At 40.9% G+C, this 20,817-nt stretch overlaps 1 protein-coding gene across 1 annotated transcript in view; it reads left to right on the forward strand.

Annotated features, from left to right (window-relative positions):
- Positions 1-20,817, forward strand: part of LOC124787079 (3'(2'),5'-bisphosphate nucleotidase 1) — a 47,817-nt gene that overhangs the window by 12,192 nt on the left and 14,808 nt on the right. The window contains exon 4 of the mRNA XM_047254311.1: positions 17,972-18,258. Coding sequence (XP_047110267.1) covers positions 17,972-18,258 — 287 coding nt within the window. The remainder of the gene's footprint in view (positions 1-17,971; positions 18,259-20,817) is intronic.

Consider the following 20,817-nt stretch of genomic DNA (forward strand, 5'->3'; position numbering starts at 1 on the left):
AGCTGGATTATGGGAGTTTCGTATACTCCTCTGCACGGCCGTCCATCTTACGCCGCCTCAGCTCCATACAACATTGGGGTTTACGTCTTGCGATCGGAGCATTTTACACTAGCCCCGTCGAGAGTCTTCATGCTGAAGCCGGTGAATTGCCACTCACCTAAAGGCGCGATATACTGCTTTGTCGGTATGCCTGTCGGCTACTGTCAATGCCCGACCACCCGTCTTATCGTTCCTTTTTTTGGCGACTCTCTCGATCGTCAATACGGGTTGTATGTCTCTGCCCTGCTACCCCCTGGAGTTCGCTTTCGTTGCCTCCTTCAACACCTTGATTTTTCACTTCCTGCAACCTTTAGAGTGGGCGAGAGCCACACGCCACCTTGGCTCCAGGCTCAGGTTCGCGTTCACCTTGACCTCAGCTCGCTCCCAAAGGAGGTTACCCCCGGTTCGGTATACCACTCCTGTTTTGTCGAACTTCGTTCGAAGTTCATTAATATGACCTTCATTTATACAGATGGCTCTAAGACCAATGACGGGGTCGGTTGTTCTTTTATTGTCGGGGTACAAAGTTTCAAATACCGGCTCCATGGCCATTGTTCGGTCTTCACAGCTGAGCTCTTTGCCCTCTACCAGGCTGTTCTTTATATCTGCTGCCACCGACATTCTGCTTATGTCATCTGCTCCGATTCCCTGAGCGCCATCCAGAGCCTCAGTGATCCGTATCCGGTTCACCCTTTCGTCCACCGGATTCAACGCTCTCTTCAGCAGCTGGTGGACGACGGTTCTCCGGTTAGCTTTATTTGGGTTCCTGGCCATGTCGGTATCCCTGGGAATGAAGCTGCAGATGCCGCGGCCAAGGCTGCGGTCCTCCAACCTCGGACAGCTTCTTCTTGTGTCCCTTCATCAGATTGTAGCAGGGTCATTTGTCGGCGCATTTTATCGCTGTGGCATGCCGATTGGGCTGCACTTACGGACAACAAGCTTCGGACCTTGAAACCTCTTCCCGCGGCTTGGACGTCCTCCTCACGCCCCTCTCGGCGGGAGGAGGTAGTTTTGGCCCGGTTATGAATTGGACACTGCCGGTTCAGCCATCGCCATCTGCTGACGGCTGCACCGGCGCCGTTCTGCCCATGTGGGCAATTGCTGACGGTCCGCCACATTTTAACGTCCTGTCCGGATTTTCCTACACTGCGTCTTGATCTTGACCTGCCATGTACTCTCGATGCCATTTTAGCGGATGACCCAGGAGCAACTGCTCGCGTTCTTCGTTTTATCAACTTGACCAACCTGTCTAAGGACATTTGATTATGCTGTTTTTTTAATCCTGTGCCTGTCGATCTTTTATCGTGTTTTCCTTTTTAGTTGCTGTTTTAAACTTGTGCCTCGTGGTGCATTCCTAACTTAGTCTGGGCGCTAATGACCGTTGAAGTTGTGCGCCCTAAAACCACAAAAAAAAAAGGCAGGCTAGATGTGATAGCCAGGGAGCAGGGAGGTTTTACACCTTCACCTGTACATGGCAGCCTCCTTAGCAGCTGTAGATTGGCAGAGTAGACAGTGCCTCTTGACCTCTAGTGCAATGTGCCTAGAAGAATGCCTCAGCATGTCAGTCTGCGAAGTTTGACGACATGAGTAAAAAAGCACAGCAATTGGAGGGCAGCTGCACTGTGTTTAACCTAAGTGGCAAGCTGTCTGATGACACTACTTTGAAGGTACTCCTCAGGGGCTTCAACTACATACAAGTCCTAGAAATGTGCCCATTTCGGGTTTCATCAGTGCAGTGGAGGAAGTAACTAACACAGTTCCACCAAATGTGGCAGAAGAAGTTATCCAGGATACCTCCAGAGTACTCACCAAGACAAAGCCCTCAAAACTGAACATCTCAAGCGATGATAGACTTGCACTCAAGAGGCTCCAAGAAGACAGCAGCATTGTGGTGTTGCCAGCAGTCAAAAGGAACTCCACAGTCATTTTGCACGAGGCTGAATTGATGAGAAAGTGCGTCAGCTTCAGGAGGACCCTGCATACAGACTTTGGGAATGTGACCTTAGACAAAGAGGGCGAGAAGACCAGGGCTCTTTTGAGGCAAACCATTATAACTGACAAGGTCATCAAACAACTACAATTGATAGCGCCAGATTCACCTGGACTACTTTTTCCATGTGTGGGGAAGTGTACTTGCAAAATCCACAATTTGGAGGACTTCTTGCAGTGTCTCGAGCATCTACATATCACAGAATCTGATATGGGAGTCAGTTTTGATGTCGTACTGCCATTCACTAGGGTGCCACTGAAAGACTCATTGGAACTAGCTGAAGAGAGATTTGATGATGATCCACCTGTTTAGGCATATACTGACCTCAACTTACTTTCTGTATGGGCATCAATATTATGAGCAGTTCTGTCTCCAGTGATTGCCAATATGTTCATGAAGAGGTTTGAAGAGGGGCATTGGAGACAGGTGGATGTAAACACACATGGTTCTTCTGGTATGTAGTTGATAACTTTGTGATCTGCCAATTATGAAGTTTACTATGGAACTGGAAAACAATGACCAGTTTCTGTTTCTGGATGTCCTTGTCAAAAAGAGAGCAATTGGTTGCTTGGCCACAGTGTTTATCACAAACCTACACATGCTGATATACAGGGTGTTACAAAAAGGTCCGGCCAAACTTTCAGGAAACATTCCTCACACACAAAGAAAGAAAATATGTTATGTTGACATGTGTCCGGAAACGCTTACTTTCCATGTTAAAGCTCATTTTATTACTTCTCTTCAAATCACATTAATCATGGAATGGAAGCACACAGCAACAGAACATACCAGCGTGACTTCAAACACTTTGTTACAGGAAATGTTCAAAATGTCCTCCGTTAGCAAGGATACATGCATCCACCCTCCATCGCATGGAATCCCTGATGCGCTGATGCAGCCCTGGAGAATGGCGTATTGTATCACAGCCGTCCACAATACGGGCACGAAGAGTCTCTGCATTTGGTACCGGGGTTGCGTAGGCAAGAGCTTTCAAATGCCCCCATAAATGAAAGTCAAGAGGGTTGAGGTCAGGAGAGCGTGGAGGCCGTGGAATTGGTCCACCTCTACTAATCCATCGGTCACCGAATTTGTTATTGAGAAGCGTACGAACACTTCGACTGAAATGTGCAGGAGCTCCATCGTGCATGAGCCACATGTTGTGCCGTACTTGTAAAGGCACATGTTCTAGCAGCATAGGTAGAGAGTATCCCGTATGAAATCATAACGTGCTCCATTGAGCGTAGGTGGAAGAACATGGGGCCCAATGAAGACATCACCAACAATGCCTGCCCAAACATACTGATGTGATTGATGCTAGTACTGCAGAGCAATGAGTCGCATGTCAACACAAGCACAAAAGTCAACATTACCTTCCTTCAATTGGGGCAACTGGCGGTGAATCGAGGAAGTACAGTACATACTGACGAAACTAAAATGAGCTCTAACATGGATATTAAGCATTTCCCGACACATGTCCACATAACATCTTTTCTTTATTTGTGTGTGAGGAATGTTTCCTGAAAGTTTGGCCATACCTTTTTGTAACACCCTGTATGCCTGCAAGCCAGCAGCTATCAATGCTCTCCACAGAAAAATGGAGTTCTCAAGACATTGGTCCGTAGGACACACACCTTGTCAGATCTAGATAGTTTGGCAGAAGAAATACGGCATACACAATCAGTGTTCTGTAAGGAGAGATAAACGACCAGACAGATTCAGAAGGTCCTTATAGCAGCCATTCCGCCACACAGTCTAGAAGAAGAACAAGATGAGGCAAGACCTGGCTTGTGCAGGATATCTCTCTGCCAAAATCAGCAGAATTCTCAGGAAGCATAACATCAGGTTGTGTGTTCTGTCCACCTACCAAAATAAGAGGACTACTGGGAAAATGAGAAAGATGACCTGGCTTTTTGGAAACCAGGACTGAATGAAATATCTCACCATTTTTACATGTCATTTATTGGCCAGACAACAAGGACAGTGGACATCAGATGCAAAGAACATCGGAGGTACGCCCAACTAAGACAGGCAACTAAATCAGCCACTGTTAAGCACTATCTGAAACTCAGTCATACCAAGGACTATGATCAAATGAGGGTTCTGGCACAGACTCCCAGATACTGCGACAGTGTTCTTAGTTATAAGAGAGTCTATAGAGACAATGGTGATAGAAAACATAACGAATCGTGGCATTGGGTACCAGGTCAGTACAGCCTGGGATCCTGCACTGGAATTGCTGAAAATGCAATGGGGGGGGGGGGGGAGCAACAGAATTCCACAGATAGTACAACTGAGGGTCTGGCCATGAGGAACGAACCCCAGAGAAAAGCTGGAATGTTGCAGGATGCTTCTAGTGGGAGCAGGCCGTATAGGGAGCACACAGAACCGCACCAGATCAGGAACAGAATGCCAGTACGCAAACGGGTGCACTGGACTGAAGATGAAACACCAGTGCTCGGCCTGGTGCACTGAGCCGAAGAATAAACACCAAAGAATGTTTCTAGTAGGAGTGAACTGCAGAGAGAACACCTGGACCTTCTGAACATAAATGAAATTCCAGTGCACAGACAGCCGCACTGGACTGAAGAGAGAACGCCAAAGGATGCTACTAGTGGGAGTGTACCATAGAGGAAAAAGACCATAGATATGAATACCGAACTTGTTCCACTCTACAGGCAGTTTCAGGTAGCACCTGACGAAGATAACGAGACACTTTGTCGAATTATTGTGCAAGAGTGAAGCTAATATCAGGTAGAATACTCAACGCCTCAAGATGGCAACAGATCATTGAAAAAGTGTACAGAGTTTTTCTAATATCCACTTATCCTTGTTTACACACATGTGACCAAGGAGTGTGGAACTAGCTTTGTTTTATTTGTTTAAGAACTTAGTCACACAATAGTCATATTTTTATAATTTAAAAAAATTTTTCTCTCTATGGGCTCTGGCTCAGAAAATCTCTTCAGAGAACTACTGTTTTCCCAGTGACTTTGAGTTTCCGTGGAACAAGATCAAGATCTTTTGTGTCAGGAAATTCGTACACATTCAAAACAATAGCAGTTTTTTCTGTTAGTACTCCAACTGATTGAGACTTAAATTTTTTTTTACAACATGTTGTTGTTGTTGTTGTTGTTGTCGTCGTCTTCAGCCTGAAGATTAGTTTGATGCTGCTTTTCATGCTGTTCTATCCTGTAGAAGCCTCATCATCACTGAATAACTACTGCAACCTATATTCTTCTGAATCTGCTTACTATATTCATCCCTTGGTCACCCTCTACAATTTTTACCTCCCACAGCTCCCTCCAATAATAAATTGGTGATCCCATGATGCCTCAGAAAGTGCCCTATCAACTGATCCCTTCTTCTAGCCAGGTTGTGCCACAAATTTCTTTTCTCACCAGGTCTGTCTAGTACCTAATTAGTTGCATGATTACCAATCAGATCTTCAACATTCTTCTGTAGCACTACATTTCAGAAGTTTCTATTCTTTTCTTGTGTGAACTGTTTGTAGCCCATATTTCACTTGCATACATGGCTACGCTCCATACAAATAAAAAGACAAATAAAAGAATAGCTGACACTTAAATCTATATTTAATGTTAACAAATTTCACTTCTTCAGAAACGCTTTTCTTGCCATTGCTAGTCTACATTCTATATCCTCTCTCTGGATGTATATGCGTTGGGACAAACGGGAAGTCTGTGAAAATTTGGGAAATTTTTCATCTGGGGAAAAACTTGGGAATTTTTTAGAATTCCAGAATTTTTCATTGTTTTAGTTTTCAGTTAAATTTTTTGTAATTTTGAGTGGTAAGAAATGGTATGCTAACAAAGAATTTTTGCTTAAGCCCACTACTGCAGAATAATAATGCAGCAATAAAACATAAATGAAGAATAACATCAAAATGAAATTTTAGTTGCATAGAAATGTACAGTTAACAGCAACAAAACACAGTGCACATACAAGCGTCTGTGACAGCAAAATGCGTCAAAGCCTTTAGCACGAAGACTTTCCAATACTTTGTGACATCAAACTGCTTTCAGTGAGGGTGATGTCACAATTGTTTAAATTTCTAACAGGTTGTGATTCAAAAGTCCCTTGACATTTTGGAGAAAAACATGTTTATTCTTAAAATGGAAGTTAAGCTTTGTTACACACCACATTGGGAACACACATCGAAACATTTCAGTGTGGTGACCCTGCAAATCTATTTTATTGTTTATTGTAATATGTATTCCGTAGATCCAGTTCTGCGTGTTAACGCATGGATGTGGAACGAGTCATAAGCACAATAAACAAAGATTAATGATACAAGTTGGAAACATAATCGGTAGCGTAAAATTACACTCACAAGAAGAGTTCGAGATACAACATTCCGATTTTGTCCAAACAATTTTTTACAGATCACATTTAATTCATTATTACATTAGTTTCCACAAGGACAATAAACAAAGATTAATAATACAAGTTGGAAACACAATTGGTAAGATAAAATTACGCTCACAAGCAGAGTTCCAGATACAATATTCTGATTTTGTCCAAACAATTTTTTAAAGATCACCAATTAATCTGATTAACACAGCAAGATATATTGAAGCAGGAATAAATAATAGTATTTGGGAAATAAAATTAGCTTTCACTGCTATAGAATTCTTCTAGAGAATAGAAACTTTTTTCAAGCAAGAACTCCTTTAGCTTATTTTTAAACAGTACTTTTTTTTATCTTGTAGGCACTTTACGAGGTGTGACAATAAAGTAATGAGACTGATGAGGAGGGGAGGGGGTGGGGGTGGGGGGAAATGTTGCTTACCGTTTTAGTCAAGTTTAGTGTGGTCTCCTTCAAAGTAGTTCCCTTCTGATTGCACACGTTTTCCAGCACTTCTGCCATTGATGGTAACATTTCTAGATCTCATCTTCTGTAATATCCTCCAAGATCCTCATCACAGCTTTTTGGGCATCTTGTGTTGTTTGAAAATGGTGTCCCTTGACCACCGTTTTGACTCTTGGAAATAGAAAAAAGTCACATGGTGCGATATCTGGTGAATAAGGTGGCTGTGGTAGTACTGAAATTTGTTTTGAGGTTAAAAATTGCTGTACTGACAGAGCAGTATGGGGTGGTGCATTATCATGATGCAGAATCCGACCTTTCTCACACCAAGATCTTCAGTTATTATTAGACGAACTGTTTCACGATTGATGTTCAGTTCTTCTGCAATCATTTTCACGGATAATCTTTGATCAGATCGTACGAGTTCATGCACCCTGGCCAAGTTGACATCTGTCCATGAGGTTGATGTTCGTCTACTGTGGTCTTCATCTTCAACATTCGTTCTGTCTTCAGTAAACATTTTGTGCCCACGAAAAACTTGAGCTCTTGACATAACCTCCTCTCCAAAAGCCTTCTGAAGCTTACCGTAAGTTGTTGTCGTGTTTTCACCCAATTTAATGCAAAAAGAAATGGCATAGCGCTGCGCAATATTATGCGGTTCCATTTCTGTGACGAGACACACAAACACGTGTTAACTTATTACAGCACAACTCACGACCGAGTAGTTGCATCGATGTGCCGCTTGGACTAGAAGCAGCTTATAGACCAAGGTCAAAGATATTGTGCCTACGCAAGCCTGCAGGGTTGCCACATCTTGCAGAGAAAATCAATCTCATTACTTTATTGTCACATTTCGTATATTACTTGAAGTGCATTGAAGATTTTTGTGCTTGTGTATTTCACCCTTTTTTGCACCAGGGACAGCTATTTCAGGTCACAGTGTATGCCACGTTTCCGCTTTGTGTTATGGTGGTGGTACATTTAATTTGTTTCATATTGAGAAAGATTGTGAAGCATGAATGTCATGGTTGAAAAGATATATTGTGACAACCTTTTTCTGACTTGTAAAAACCTTTTTCGATAGTGGTGAATTGCTCAGAAGGTTATTCCTTGGCACATAAGTGAATGAAAGTAGCCAAAATAAGCAGATTTTGTGACATCAATTTCTCCAATTTTGGCGATTATACGAATGGCAAATGTTGCTGAGCAGAACATCCTCAAGTAAATGGTTGGCATTTAATTCTAGATCAGAGGGTATCTTACTGTCTGTCACAATACTTGTGTCCTCTGCAAACATTGTAAAATTGCTTGTTTTGTTTGAGGACAATGGTAGGTCATTGATATATATGAGGAATAGCAGGGGACCAAGGACAGAACCTTGTGGAACTCCATATTTTACAGTTCCCCAGTCGGACTCTACCCCTCCTATGTGCTAGCACTGTTTTCTGTTGTCTGCCCTGTAGGTAGGATTTGAGCCAGTTGCCCATTTGTCCTCGGAGTCCATAGTGGCATGCTTTCTCTATAAGTATTCTATGACTAACACAGTCAAAGGCTTTAGACAGATCGCAAAATATGCCCACAGGCAATGTCTTTTTGTTGAGGCATTCCAAAACATTATTCGTAAACGAAAATATTGCTTTGGTTATGGAGATACCTTCTCTGAATCCAAACTGGTTTTTACTAAATATTGTATGTTTTCTAGGTAACTGACTATTCTGGCATATATTAGCTTTTCGATAACTTTAGAAAACGTAGTCAAAAGAGAGATAAACTGATGGTTTGTAACATCTGAGGCATTGTAGAGGGGTTTACAATAGCATATTTCATCCTTTCGGGGAAGATACATTGTTTGAGAGAGGCATTGAATATTTGAGCTAGGACTTCACTGAACTCATTGCAGCAGGCTTTTAGGAGTTTGCTAGAGATGTCCCTAACAGCAGTGGAATTTTTGGCTTTTAAAGAAGTAATGGTTTTTCTTACTTCCTGTACTGTTATAGGGGCTATACCTATCTGCTCTATGGAGATTGGGAAATTACCTTTCAGTATTTTTAATGCTACTTCTAAGGAGGCATTGTGCCCTGCTTTCTCAGCAACACTTAGAAAATGCTCATTGAAAATTTTTGCCACAGTATTTTGTTTTTGTACCTGTCTATCTTCATTACTGAGAACAATGTTTTGGGACCTACTGGGGCAATTTGCACCAGTCTCACTCTTTATCACTTCCCATGCAGTTTTGATTTTGATACTAGATTTATTAATTTTGGAGCAGAGATGCACAGCTCCTATCTCCCTTGTGTGGCATGAAACATGGTCGCCAATATGTTTTGTGTTATTGCTCCTGCTGGATCAGTTATTCACTGTATCAACTAGCCTAGGCTATTAATTTTTACCTGGTACACCTTTGACTTCATAAAACCCCAACAAAAAGGTGCAAGGGCTACAAGTCATAAGAGCGGGGAGTCCTTAGTCTGATGATGCACAGCCAATCCACCAATGAGGAAATGTTTCGTCGATGTAATCATGACCAGCGATTGTGAAGCGCAGAGGTGCATCCTATTGTTGGAAATCAACAAGAGTCTTTTATTTCATCTGCTCCAGTTGTGGTTCCAGGTACTCTTGAAGCATGTCTAGGTAAATTGTTCCTGTAATTGTCTTTTTGACAAAAATGAAAGGTCCGTACCGTATACCTTTGTTTTGGTTACTCCCAGCCACACATTCGCTTTAGGTGTGTAATGTTTCCAACCCTGAACTGCATTTGGCTGTTCATCCACTCAAATGCAACAGTCGTACCTATTCATCTGAAATGTGGTTTCATCACTGAACAAAATGTTTTCCATTAGATTTTCATCTTCGATTGCTTATAGCAAGTCTGAACACATGGCAGCATGAGCAACAGTGTCTTCAGGGTCAAGGTGATACATAATCTGGATGTGGTATGCATGTTGTTCAACGTGAATTTCAGCATCCACTACAGTCATTTGCAGGACATCTAGCTCCCTACTGAGCTGTCACGTTGAAGCGGTTGGCATGTGATTGATAGCATTCTGTATGACACTTATGGTCTCTGGTGACATTACTGACCTCACAGAATGTACTCTTATCTTTTGAACTTATTCACTAAATCCCTGATAACTTGCCTAGATAGGCCTGACTTTCTAACCTTCCTCAGAAAATCCTGTTGGACCTCATGGTAGGTCATCCCTGTCAGTCAAGTCGAAACAATGGCTATTCTTCCTGCATTTTTGAGCATTCTTCAGGAGTATCTCCAAAAAATAAGAGACAGTGGTTAGCAGTTTCAAGGAAATGTCAAGGGACTTTTGAATCACCCTGTATTGGGAATGGTGCTTGAAGAAGTGTTACTTTCAAAGTAAATTTCCTTTTACACTAGTTGAATTATGTTATGCATGAGAATGTGCTATGAATTTCCTAAATCACAGACTGTTTAACTCTCATTCAAGCTGAACACTCTGTGGACCAGCCACTTCAAAATATTTCAGGCCCAGAAGACCAGTTATTTATGCATTATTTAAAATTTTACTGACTTATTTGACTTTGACACATCTCATAGGCTAGCACACGCTAAAAAAGGGCAATATTATATGTGAAAGCCTAGTTTTTCTTATAGCTATACTATATGTACATTAGTTTAAACCATTAATTTTTTCCTGTGTATATATTTGTGCTACTTAACAGTGTTGTTCCTACTGTACTGGCTGACTACATCATATGTCCTATGCACTGAATATCTGCTGTCATTGGCCAGTGAGATCATATGATGTGAGTCCCATTTGGCTGACAAAAGTGCATCGCGCAGTGCAATATCGGTTTCAGTGCTTCGGAAGCTATTGTGCTGTATTAGTATTTATACTTTCATAACAAGAAAATATGCAGTTTACATGTTGCCGTACATCAGAGATCTTTCCAAAATGCATAGTTTTGTGCTGGATTCATATCATAAAGTGCCATGAAGTTCTATGCTGGTCTATAAAACCTTTACCATTCAAAGGATTGAAAAGTTTTATAGATCCAAGGGAAAGTATATTGTCACTTAACATGTAGAAAATGTACGTTCACCCTGGGTATAGTGTATCTACACCCAGAAAAAAGTAAGTGTATTTTCACTGGGGAAAAGTGTGTTTTTAACCGGGAAATCCAAGAAAAATGTAGGATATTGGTGTGCGTGTGCATGTGTGCGTGCGTGTGTGCTTGATAAAGGAGTGGGGTAACCATCAGGTATTCTGCAACGCAGATAGCAAAATCATCCACTTCTGTAAGTGTTTCATTTCTGAATCTAATTCCCTCTGCATCATCTTATTTAATTCAACTACAGTCCATTATTTTTGTTCTGCTTTTGTTGATGTTCGTCTTATATCCTCCTTTCAAGACCCTCCCCATTCCAGTCAACTGCTTTTCTAAGTCCTTTGATACCTCTGACACAATTACAGTGTCATCGGCAAATCTCAAAAGTTTTTATTTCTTTTCCCTGAACTCTAATTCCTGCTCAACATTTTTCTTTTGTTTCCTTTACCGCTTGCTCAGTATACAGATTCAAGAACATCGGGGATAGGCTACAACCATACCTCACTCCTTTCTCAAGCACTGCGTCCCTTTCATGCCTCTCAACTCTGCCATCTGGCTTGTGTACAAGTTGTAAATAGCCTTTTGCTCCTTGTATTTTATACCTGCTACTTTCAGAATTGCAGCATTCCCACACTGGACTCGCATTCGGGAGGACGACGGTTCAATCCCGTCTCCGGCCATCCTGATTTAGGTTTTCCGTGATTTCCCTAAATCGTTTCAGGCAAATGCCGGGATGGTTCCTTTGAAAGGGCACGGCCGATTTCCTTGCGCTTGCGCTCCGTCTCTAATGACCTCGTTGTCGACGGGACGTTAAACACTAACCACCACCACCACCACCACCACCACCACCGCAGCATTCCAGTCAACATTGTCAAAAGCATTCTCTAAGTCTACAAATGCTATAAATGTTGCTTTGCCTATCCTTACTCTGGTTTCTAAGATAAGTCCTAGGATCAGTATTGCCTCACACGTTCCTACATATCTCTGGAATCGAAACTGATCTTCCCCAAGGTCGATTTCTACCAGTTTTTCCATTCTCCTGTAGAGAGTTCATGTTAGTATTTTGCCGCCATGACATATTAAACTGATTGTTCAATAATATTCACACCTGTCAGCCACTGTTTTCTCTGTAATTGGAATTATTATATTCTCTTGTAATTTGAGTGTATTTTGCCTGTCTCATATATCTTGGAAACCAGATGGAAGAATTTTGTCATGGCTGGCACTCCCAAAGCTGTCAGTAGTTCTGTCCTCTTTCATTTCTATAATACTGCCCCAAGTACATCTTCCTTGCATAGAACCTCAATATACTCCTTCCACATTTAAACTTTCCCTTGTTTGCTTAGGACTGATTTTCCGTCTGAGCTTGTGATATTCATACAGCTGCTTCTCTTTTCTCCAAAGGCCTCTTTACTTTTCCTGTATGCGGTATCTATAATTACCCTGGCGATATATGCTTCTAAATCCTTACATTTGTCCTCTACCCACACCTGCTTAGCCATTTTGCACTTCCTGTCAATCTCGATTTTTAGACATTTTTATTTCCTTTCACCTGCTTCATTTACTGCACTTTTACATATTTTTTCTCCTTTTGAGAGTTAAATTCATCTTATCCTGTGATATTCAAGGGTTTCTGCTAGGCCTTATCTTTTTGCCAAGATTTGATCCTCTACTGAAACTTCCTGGCAGATTAAAACTGTGTGCCGGATTGAGACTCGAACTCGGGACCTTTGTCTTTCGTGGGCAAGTGCTCTACCAACTGAGCTATCCAAGCACGACTCACACCCCGTCCTCACAGCTTTACTTCTGCCAGTACCTTGTCTCCTACCTTCCTAACTTCACAGAAGCTCTCCTGCGAACCTTGCAGAACTAGCACTCCTGGAAGAAAGGATATTGCAGAGACGTGGCTTAACTACAGTTCTGCATGGTTCGCAGGAGAGCTCCTGTGTAGTTTGGAAGGTAGGTGACATACTGGCAGAAGTAAAGCTGTGAGGATGGGACGTGAGTTGTGCTTGGGTAGCTCAGATGGTAGAGCACGTACCCGCAAAAGGCAAAGGTCCCGAGTTCGAGTCTCAGTCCGGCACACAGCTTTAATCTGCCAGGAAGTTTCATATCAGCGCACACTCTGCTGCAGAATGAAACTCTCATTCTGGAAACATCGTATGTGCCTGCGCAAATCATAACAGTCCTTTACTCCAAGATTTACATATGATTTAAAATGTGAATACGAAACTCGGGACACGTGAGTTTGCTTGCAAATCTGTCATCTTTTTGACTTCCTGATATCCCTGACTAAGGGGGCGGGGGGAGGGAATCAGATCGTTACCATCTCCCTTGTAGCCATCTCCCTCCCCAGATCCAAGTGTTGTTGGATGCTATTCGACACACTCAGAATTTCACAATGCACAAGTTCTGCTTTTATTATTTAAATAAATCAGATGTTTCTGAGTGTCACTGTTTGGAGAATCACTTTGAGTATTATAGTTGTCTGATGCACTTATTATGATACTTTCAAGTTTAGGTATCCATTGTTTCTTGCTTGCTTGAGGTAGGACCGCAATCCCACGTTGTCTTCTTGCTTTGTTTGCATTGCTCGTAGCCAACTGTACGAGATTATCTTTGAACATATAGGACTGTGATTTTGTTTGTTGTGTTTTATAGCCAAGTTTGTACGGTTTCTCTTCTAAGGAGGGTACAGTCTTTTTGAGTTTTTCAGTTTCACTAATTTTTTCATAGTTGACAGATGGTGAAACTTCATAATGTTTACACTTCACATCTGCTGCTGAACTTACATTTAAATTGGATATATGACGTAGTTAATTCGAGTACTTATGATGACTTACTGATAGTTTAAAAATATATTATTCCTTAAAACTTTTGTTGGATTTCTTCTGTGTTCTAACGTTATTTGCTGCAGAATAACAAATATCTTTAGATGCCAACTAGCTCTGCAGATGATGAAGAAATTGATTAAATGTATGATGAGATAAAAGAAATTATTCAGATAGTGAAGGGAGATGAAAATTTAATAGTGATGAGTGACTGGAATTCGATAGTAGGAAAAGGGGGGTAAGAAATGAAAGAGGAAGCCGTCTGGTAGAATTTTGCACAGAGCATAACTTAATCATAGCTAACACTTGGTTCAAGAATCATAAAAGAAGGTTGTATACATGGAAGAATCCTGGAGATACTCACATGTTTCAGATAGATGATATAATGATAAGACAGAGATTTAGGGACCAGGTTTTAAATTGTAAGACATTTCCAGGGGCAGATGTGGACTCTGACCACAATCTATTGGTTATGAACTGTAGATTAAAACTGAAGAAACTGCATAAAGGTGGGAATTTTAGGAAATGGGACCTGGATAAACTGACTACCGGTAAACCAGAGGTTGTACAGAGTTTCAGGGAGAGCATAAGGGAACAATTGTCACGAATGGGGAAAAGAAATACAGTAGAAGAAGAATGGGTAGCTCTGAGGGATGAAGTAATGAAGGCAGCAGAGGATCAAGTAGGTAAAAAGACAAGGGCTAGTAGAAATCCTTGGGTAACAGAAGAAATATTGAATTTAATTGATGAAAGGAGACAGTATAAAAATGCGGTAAATGAAACAGGCAAAAAGGAATACAAACGTCTCAAAAATGAGATCGACAGGAAATGCAAAATGGCTAAGCAAGGCTGGCTAGAGGACAAATGTAAGGATGTAGAGGCTTATCTCACTAGGGGTAAGATAGATACTGCCTACAGGAAAATTAGAGAGACCTTTGGAGAAAAGACAACCACTTGTATGAATATCAAGAGCTCAGATGGAAACCCAGTTCTAAGCAAAGAAGAGAAAGCAGAAAGGTGGAAGGAGTATATAGAGGGTCTATACAAGGGTGAAGTACTTGAGGACAATATTATGGAAATGGAAGAGGATGTAGATGAAGATGAAATGGGAGATACGATACTGCGTGAAGAGTTTGACAGAGAACTGAAAGACCTAAGTCGAAACAAGGCCCTGGGAGTAAACAACATTCCATTAGAACTACTGACGGCCTTGGGAGGGCCAGTCCTGACAAAACTCTACCATCTGATGAGCAAGATGTATGAGACAGGCCATATACCCTCAGACTTTAAGAAGAATGTAATAATTCCAATCCCAAAGAAAGCAGGTGTTGACAAACGTGAAAATTATCGAACTATAAGTTTAATAAGTCACAGCTGCAAAATACTAACGCCACTTCTTTACAGATGAATGGAAAAACTGGTAGAAGCCGACCTTGGGGAAGATCAGTTTGGATTCCGTAGAAATATTGTAACACGTGAGGCAATACCGACTCTACGACTTATCTTATAAGAAAGATTATGGAAAGGCAAACCTACATTTCTAGCATTTGTAGACTTAGAGAAAGCTTTTGACAATGTTGACTGGAATACTCTCTTTCAAATTGTAAAGGTGGCAGAAATTCTAAAGGTGGCAGGGGTAAAATACAGGGAGCGAAAGGCTATTTACGATTTGTACAGAAACCAGATGGCAGTTATAAGAGTTGAGGGGCATGAAAGGGAATCAGTGGTTGTTATTCAATCTGTATATTGAGCAAGCAGAAAAGGAAACAAAAGAAAAATTTGGAGTAGGTATTAAAATCCAGGGAGAAGAAATAAAAACTTTTAGGTTCGCCGATGACATTGTAATACTGTCAGAGACAGCAAAGGACTTGGAAGAGCAGTTGAACGGAATGGACAGTGTCTTGAAAGGAGGATATAAGATGAACATCAACAAAAGGAAAACGAGGATAATAGAATGTAGTTGAATTAAATTGGGTGATGCTGCTGGAATTAGATTAGGAAATGAGACACTTAAAGTAGTAAAGGAGTTTTGCTGTTTGGGGAGCAAAATAACTGGTGATGGTTGAAGTAGAGATGATATATAATGTAGATTGGCAATGGCAAGGAAAGCATTTCTGAAGAAGAGAAATTTGTTAACATCGAGTATAGATTTAAGTGTCAGAATGTCGTTTCTGAAAGTATTTGTATGGAGTGTAGCCATGTATGGAAGTGAAACATGGGCGATAAACAGTTTGGACAAGAAGAGAATAGAAGCTTTCAAAATATGGCGCTACAAAGAATGCTGAAGATTAGATGGGTAGGTCACACAACTAATGAGGAGGTATTGAATAGAATTGGGGAGAAGAGGAGTTTGTGGCACAACTTGACATGGAGAAGGGACCGGTTGGTAGGACATGTTCTGAGGCATCAAGGGATCACCAATTTAGTATTGGAGGGCAGCGTGGAGGGTAAAAATCGTAGAGGGACACCAAGAGATGAATACACTAAGCAGATTCAGAAGGATGTAGGTTGCAGTAAGTTCTGGGAGATGAAGAAGCTTGCACAGGATAGAGTAGGATGGAGAGCTGCATCAAACCAGTCTCAGGACTGAAGACAACGACAACAACAACAACAACATTATATCTTCATATTCGAGCCATTGTTTTTATGTGTAAGGGGGACATTAACTGTACATGGATGTGTGTAGTTCATTCCCATGAAGAGAGAGTCTTTATAAGACAGTGTGGAAATTCACAGAGTTACCAAAAGTCGTGGGAAGGCACTAGATATGATCTTAATAGCCAGTTGCTCATTCCTGAACCCTTAAAACTGTTGTAACGCTCTATTACATGGACTCTGCTAGGTGTTGAAGTTGGTTTGGAGAGATACTGATCCATATGTCTTGTGGTGTTAGCCACAGTTGACCTTGTGTAGTAGGTTCTATGTTCATCAAGCATCTGGAGGTATTGACATCCTACAAATACCCAGACTGAATGATGATCTGGGGTGGGTGCCAAGCCACACTCCCGAATCCACTGGAGTGTGCATCGAGCCACCGGTGTGCAACCAGTGGTGATATTTCACAGTGTCTTATTGAAATCTGGCATTTTGAACAGGTACTGTAATGCCACAAAAGGATGCAGATGATCTGTAAGAATATCCACTTAACATGCACTTGTTATTGATCCCTGCTGCCAGACGAGGCCCAATTGTGGCCATGTGAACACTGCCTAGACTATAACTGGGCCACCCCCTTCTTGGACATAACCTTGTTGACACACACAATCGGTAGCTTTGTGGGGCATATGCCACACTTTGACATGCCCATCAGTTTGATACAACTGAAACCAGGTTTCATCAGACTATGTTGCATACCACCACTTTCCATATTCCAGTGACTACATTCATGGGCCCATGTCAGTCATTGACCTCTGTATCAAGGCGTCAACAAGAGGACAAAAATCATTCATCAGCTGCTGAAGTCCATGTCCTGCATTTGCCTCCATACAGTCCTGACGGAAATGGTTCTCAAACCCCCACATTCAGATCAGTGATCCAACTCACTGTAGATATTGATAGTGCTCGGCAGAGTAGCTATCTCGTCCATTCATGAACACTTCCCGTTATTCTGTGTGTCATTTTATCTGTGTGAAATCTAGCTGAGGCACTGTTGACTTTGGAGACCTCAGTTCTTGTATGCTCTCTGATACGTTAAAATTCATGGGTCTTGCATTGTTTTTACACACATTCCATGTTTGTCAACTTGTGACTTACTGGTATGATCACTATGCACCTGTCTGTAACAGACTGCTCAGGTGCTGTATCTACACACATGCCATACACAGCGCCTAGCGTTAACATTGGGCATCATACAAAGCACATCTTGAAGTGGGATACCCCACCAGTATCATTTGGCCACTGAGATTATTGTTAGTGAACTAACTGTCCTTTAAGTACTTCATCATGAACTGGTAACTTCTCTGATACGTGAATCTGATCTGCGTATGCCATTGTTTGTGTTTCACACCTTCTCAGTCATCTGAAGTAATAACATTTGTCTCGATCTAGGATTCTCATTGATTTATGAGTACGCTCACTAACTATGAAAGCTGAGTTTTGATATGTGGTATACTTGCTTTTATTTGTGGAAGTGTCACAAGATTTTGATAATACATTAATTTATTATTTCGCATAAAACGCAGTTCGAACTTTTGATTTTTACAGGGTTGCTGGATCATGTTACAGTACTAATAGGGATTGCTGTTGGTGACAAAGCTATTGGAGGTGTCATACATCAGCCATATTATAATTACAAAGAACCTGAAGCAGTAATAGGTCGGACAATGTGGGGCATTGTCGGTGTTGGCGTGGGAGGCTTTGTGCCACAGCCACCTCCTGAAGGCCAGCGAATTATAACAACGACACGTTCTCATTCCAATGAAGTTGTGCAAGCTGCCTTGGATGCACTACAGCCAGACAATGTACTACGAGTTGGTGGTGCTGGTCATAAGGTAGGTTACTAGTACCTTATTATGTGAGATTCATTCTTAGAAGCAAAATATGTGTTTTTCATCTCTGCAAATTTTTTGTGCCTTGTACAACATATAAAAAAATGATGAACTGATGCATAAATATGATAGGTTCTTTATCTAATAAGATGTACATAAAGATGTCATCTCTTTCAGGAAGTGTCTCTCATGTACTTGGTAATGTCACTTGCATTAGTCAGGCTATTTGTGTGGTAGCAAAACATTTTGGGCCCTCTTCATAAGCTTCAAAATAATTCAAATGCAGAAACAACAAATAAAATTTACAACTGTTGGAAAGTGCTTACCTTCTACAAGTCATCCATATATGAAATAGGCAAGAACTTTATAACAGCCTTACCAAGTAATACTGAATAACAACTTATAAAATGCACGTAGAAGCAAGTGCCTGAAACCTCTTAAAGTGTTTGTTCGGTTTGTTTTTCCTTAGGCCTATTTATAAACATTGTTTTAAGTAGCACAATGGATACGCCCCTCCCCTGCTCCCACCCCTCTTTCATCTTATTGATTGTAAATATGCATTGGCAGTTCCAGATCCTGAGCCTGTTCAATTGAATGACAACCTTTAGACTCTAAAAATTTCATTTCAGATATATAATATTTGCTGAACTTCTTGTGGTTTGTATTAAATATTTGAGTTCTATCCCTTTTTTGGATGGCATAGATCACTGCATCAACACCATTTCAAAAGCTGCAACTTCACCCTAGATATTGCAAAATCACAAGCACCCATAGACCTCAGTCGCCTTGGATTTTTACGATTATTTCTATCACTATTATAACTGGGTTATGTGAAATTAAATTGTACTGGGTTATGAATCTTCCATAAAGTGTCTCTGTAATGTTCTCAATATACGCAACTGAGTTATCAGATAGGATCAGCAATATTGTAACATTGTTTGTCGATGTTGTTGTTGTGTACAGGAAACTATTGTCATTTGACAATTGTGAGGAACTGCAAAAAAACTTGGACAAAAATTCCACTTGTCATAATGAATGGTAGCTCTCTCTAAATGTAGATAAATGTTCAGTAATATCTATAACAAAGAAAGAGACGGAACCAACACAATTTGATTATAAGATTAGTAATGAACATCTTGATCATGTCAAATTGTATACATATTTAGATGTAATACCTAGATGTCAAATGAAGTGGGGCAGCCACGTAACATCAGTTTGAGGGAACGCACATGGATGACTCAGATTTATTGGAATGATTCTGTGGAAGGACAACGCATATGTCAAGGAAATAGCTTACAAGACACTAGTGTGATCAGTTCTGTAATATTGTTCCAGTGTGTGAAGTTCTTCTCAATCAGGCATGACAATAAACATTGAATGAATTCAGATATATGCTGCTAGGATCATAACAGGTTCCTATAGCTAGTGCTATAGTGTACCATAAATACTCGGAGAACTTAAACGGGAATACAGGGAAGAAACATACAGTTTTTGCAAAACAATGTTGGATAAATTCAGAGAATTGGTATTTGAGAAAGAAATTGCAACAGTCATGTTGTCATCTTCGTATATCTCACTTAGTATCGTGAGAATGAGCTAAGAATTGATAATATTGGTATCATTGACCCTCTCTCATACACTGCACAGTGTCTTGTGGAGTATATTTGTAGGTGTAGAATATGTTAACATTGATTCATGTTGAGATTCAGCTGCCACATGTTCAGAGGAAGTCATTTGTCAGCACCGTCTACCATGGCAACAATGTATTTCTGGACACATCTTTATATCCCTGCAGTTTGTCAGTTTATTAATGTTCACCGTGTATAAATGTGACATAAAGTCATGGAGGAGAGAGGCGACCACTATTCTAATAATAATCAGTAGTTCTTCATTCAGTCTGACTGGGTCACAATGGTAAAAGTCAAACATCAGGCAAGGAATGACTTTATTGCTCATATGATGTGTTTTGGAATTTATCCATCATCACATACCCAGGAGTGATTACTGCATGAAGACATCGCATTTCGAGTTGTATTTGAAACAAACATTTGTACACTATAATTTTTTGCTGGGAAGTAAAGCCGTATCAGCTGAAAAATACATATGCTCATGTGCAAATAATGTTGTCCTGCAGAATCCGGTAGCTACCCTACAATATCCACATGTATGTGCGAAAACCTTGCTGAAGGCATTGGGAAGTGAACAGCACGTGTGAAGACAGCATGCTAATCTTATTATGCTGGCGAGTCAGGCGTGCATTTGCCCATGTGTGACACTCTTTTTTGTACTACAGGCTACACAACTGTGGAGGAGACTAATTTGGCTGTGACTTGGATTTGTGGGTATGCTAGGTGATGTAGTGCATTGAAAACCTCATATCAACACTGCTCTGGTATGTAAGGTTGTCCTTCCCTTGCTATGTCGCATCAAATTCCATCCAGCACATTCAGGGTTTATACACATTGGAGCTGCAATGCTATTTACTGCTTCTGTGTAAGACAGTGCAAGAGAGGATAATCTTGTTGCTTTGATGCTAAATCTGCCGAATCAGTGGAGTTTAAA

This window comes from Schistocerca piceifrons, chromosome 1, assembly GCF_021461385.2.
Source record: "Schistocerca piceifrons isolate TAMUIC-IGC-003096 chromosome 1, iqSchPice1.1, whole genome shotgun sequence".
Lineage (NCBI taxonomy): Eukaryota > Metazoa > Arthropoda > Insecta > Orthoptera > Acrididae > Schistocerca > Schistocerca piceifrons.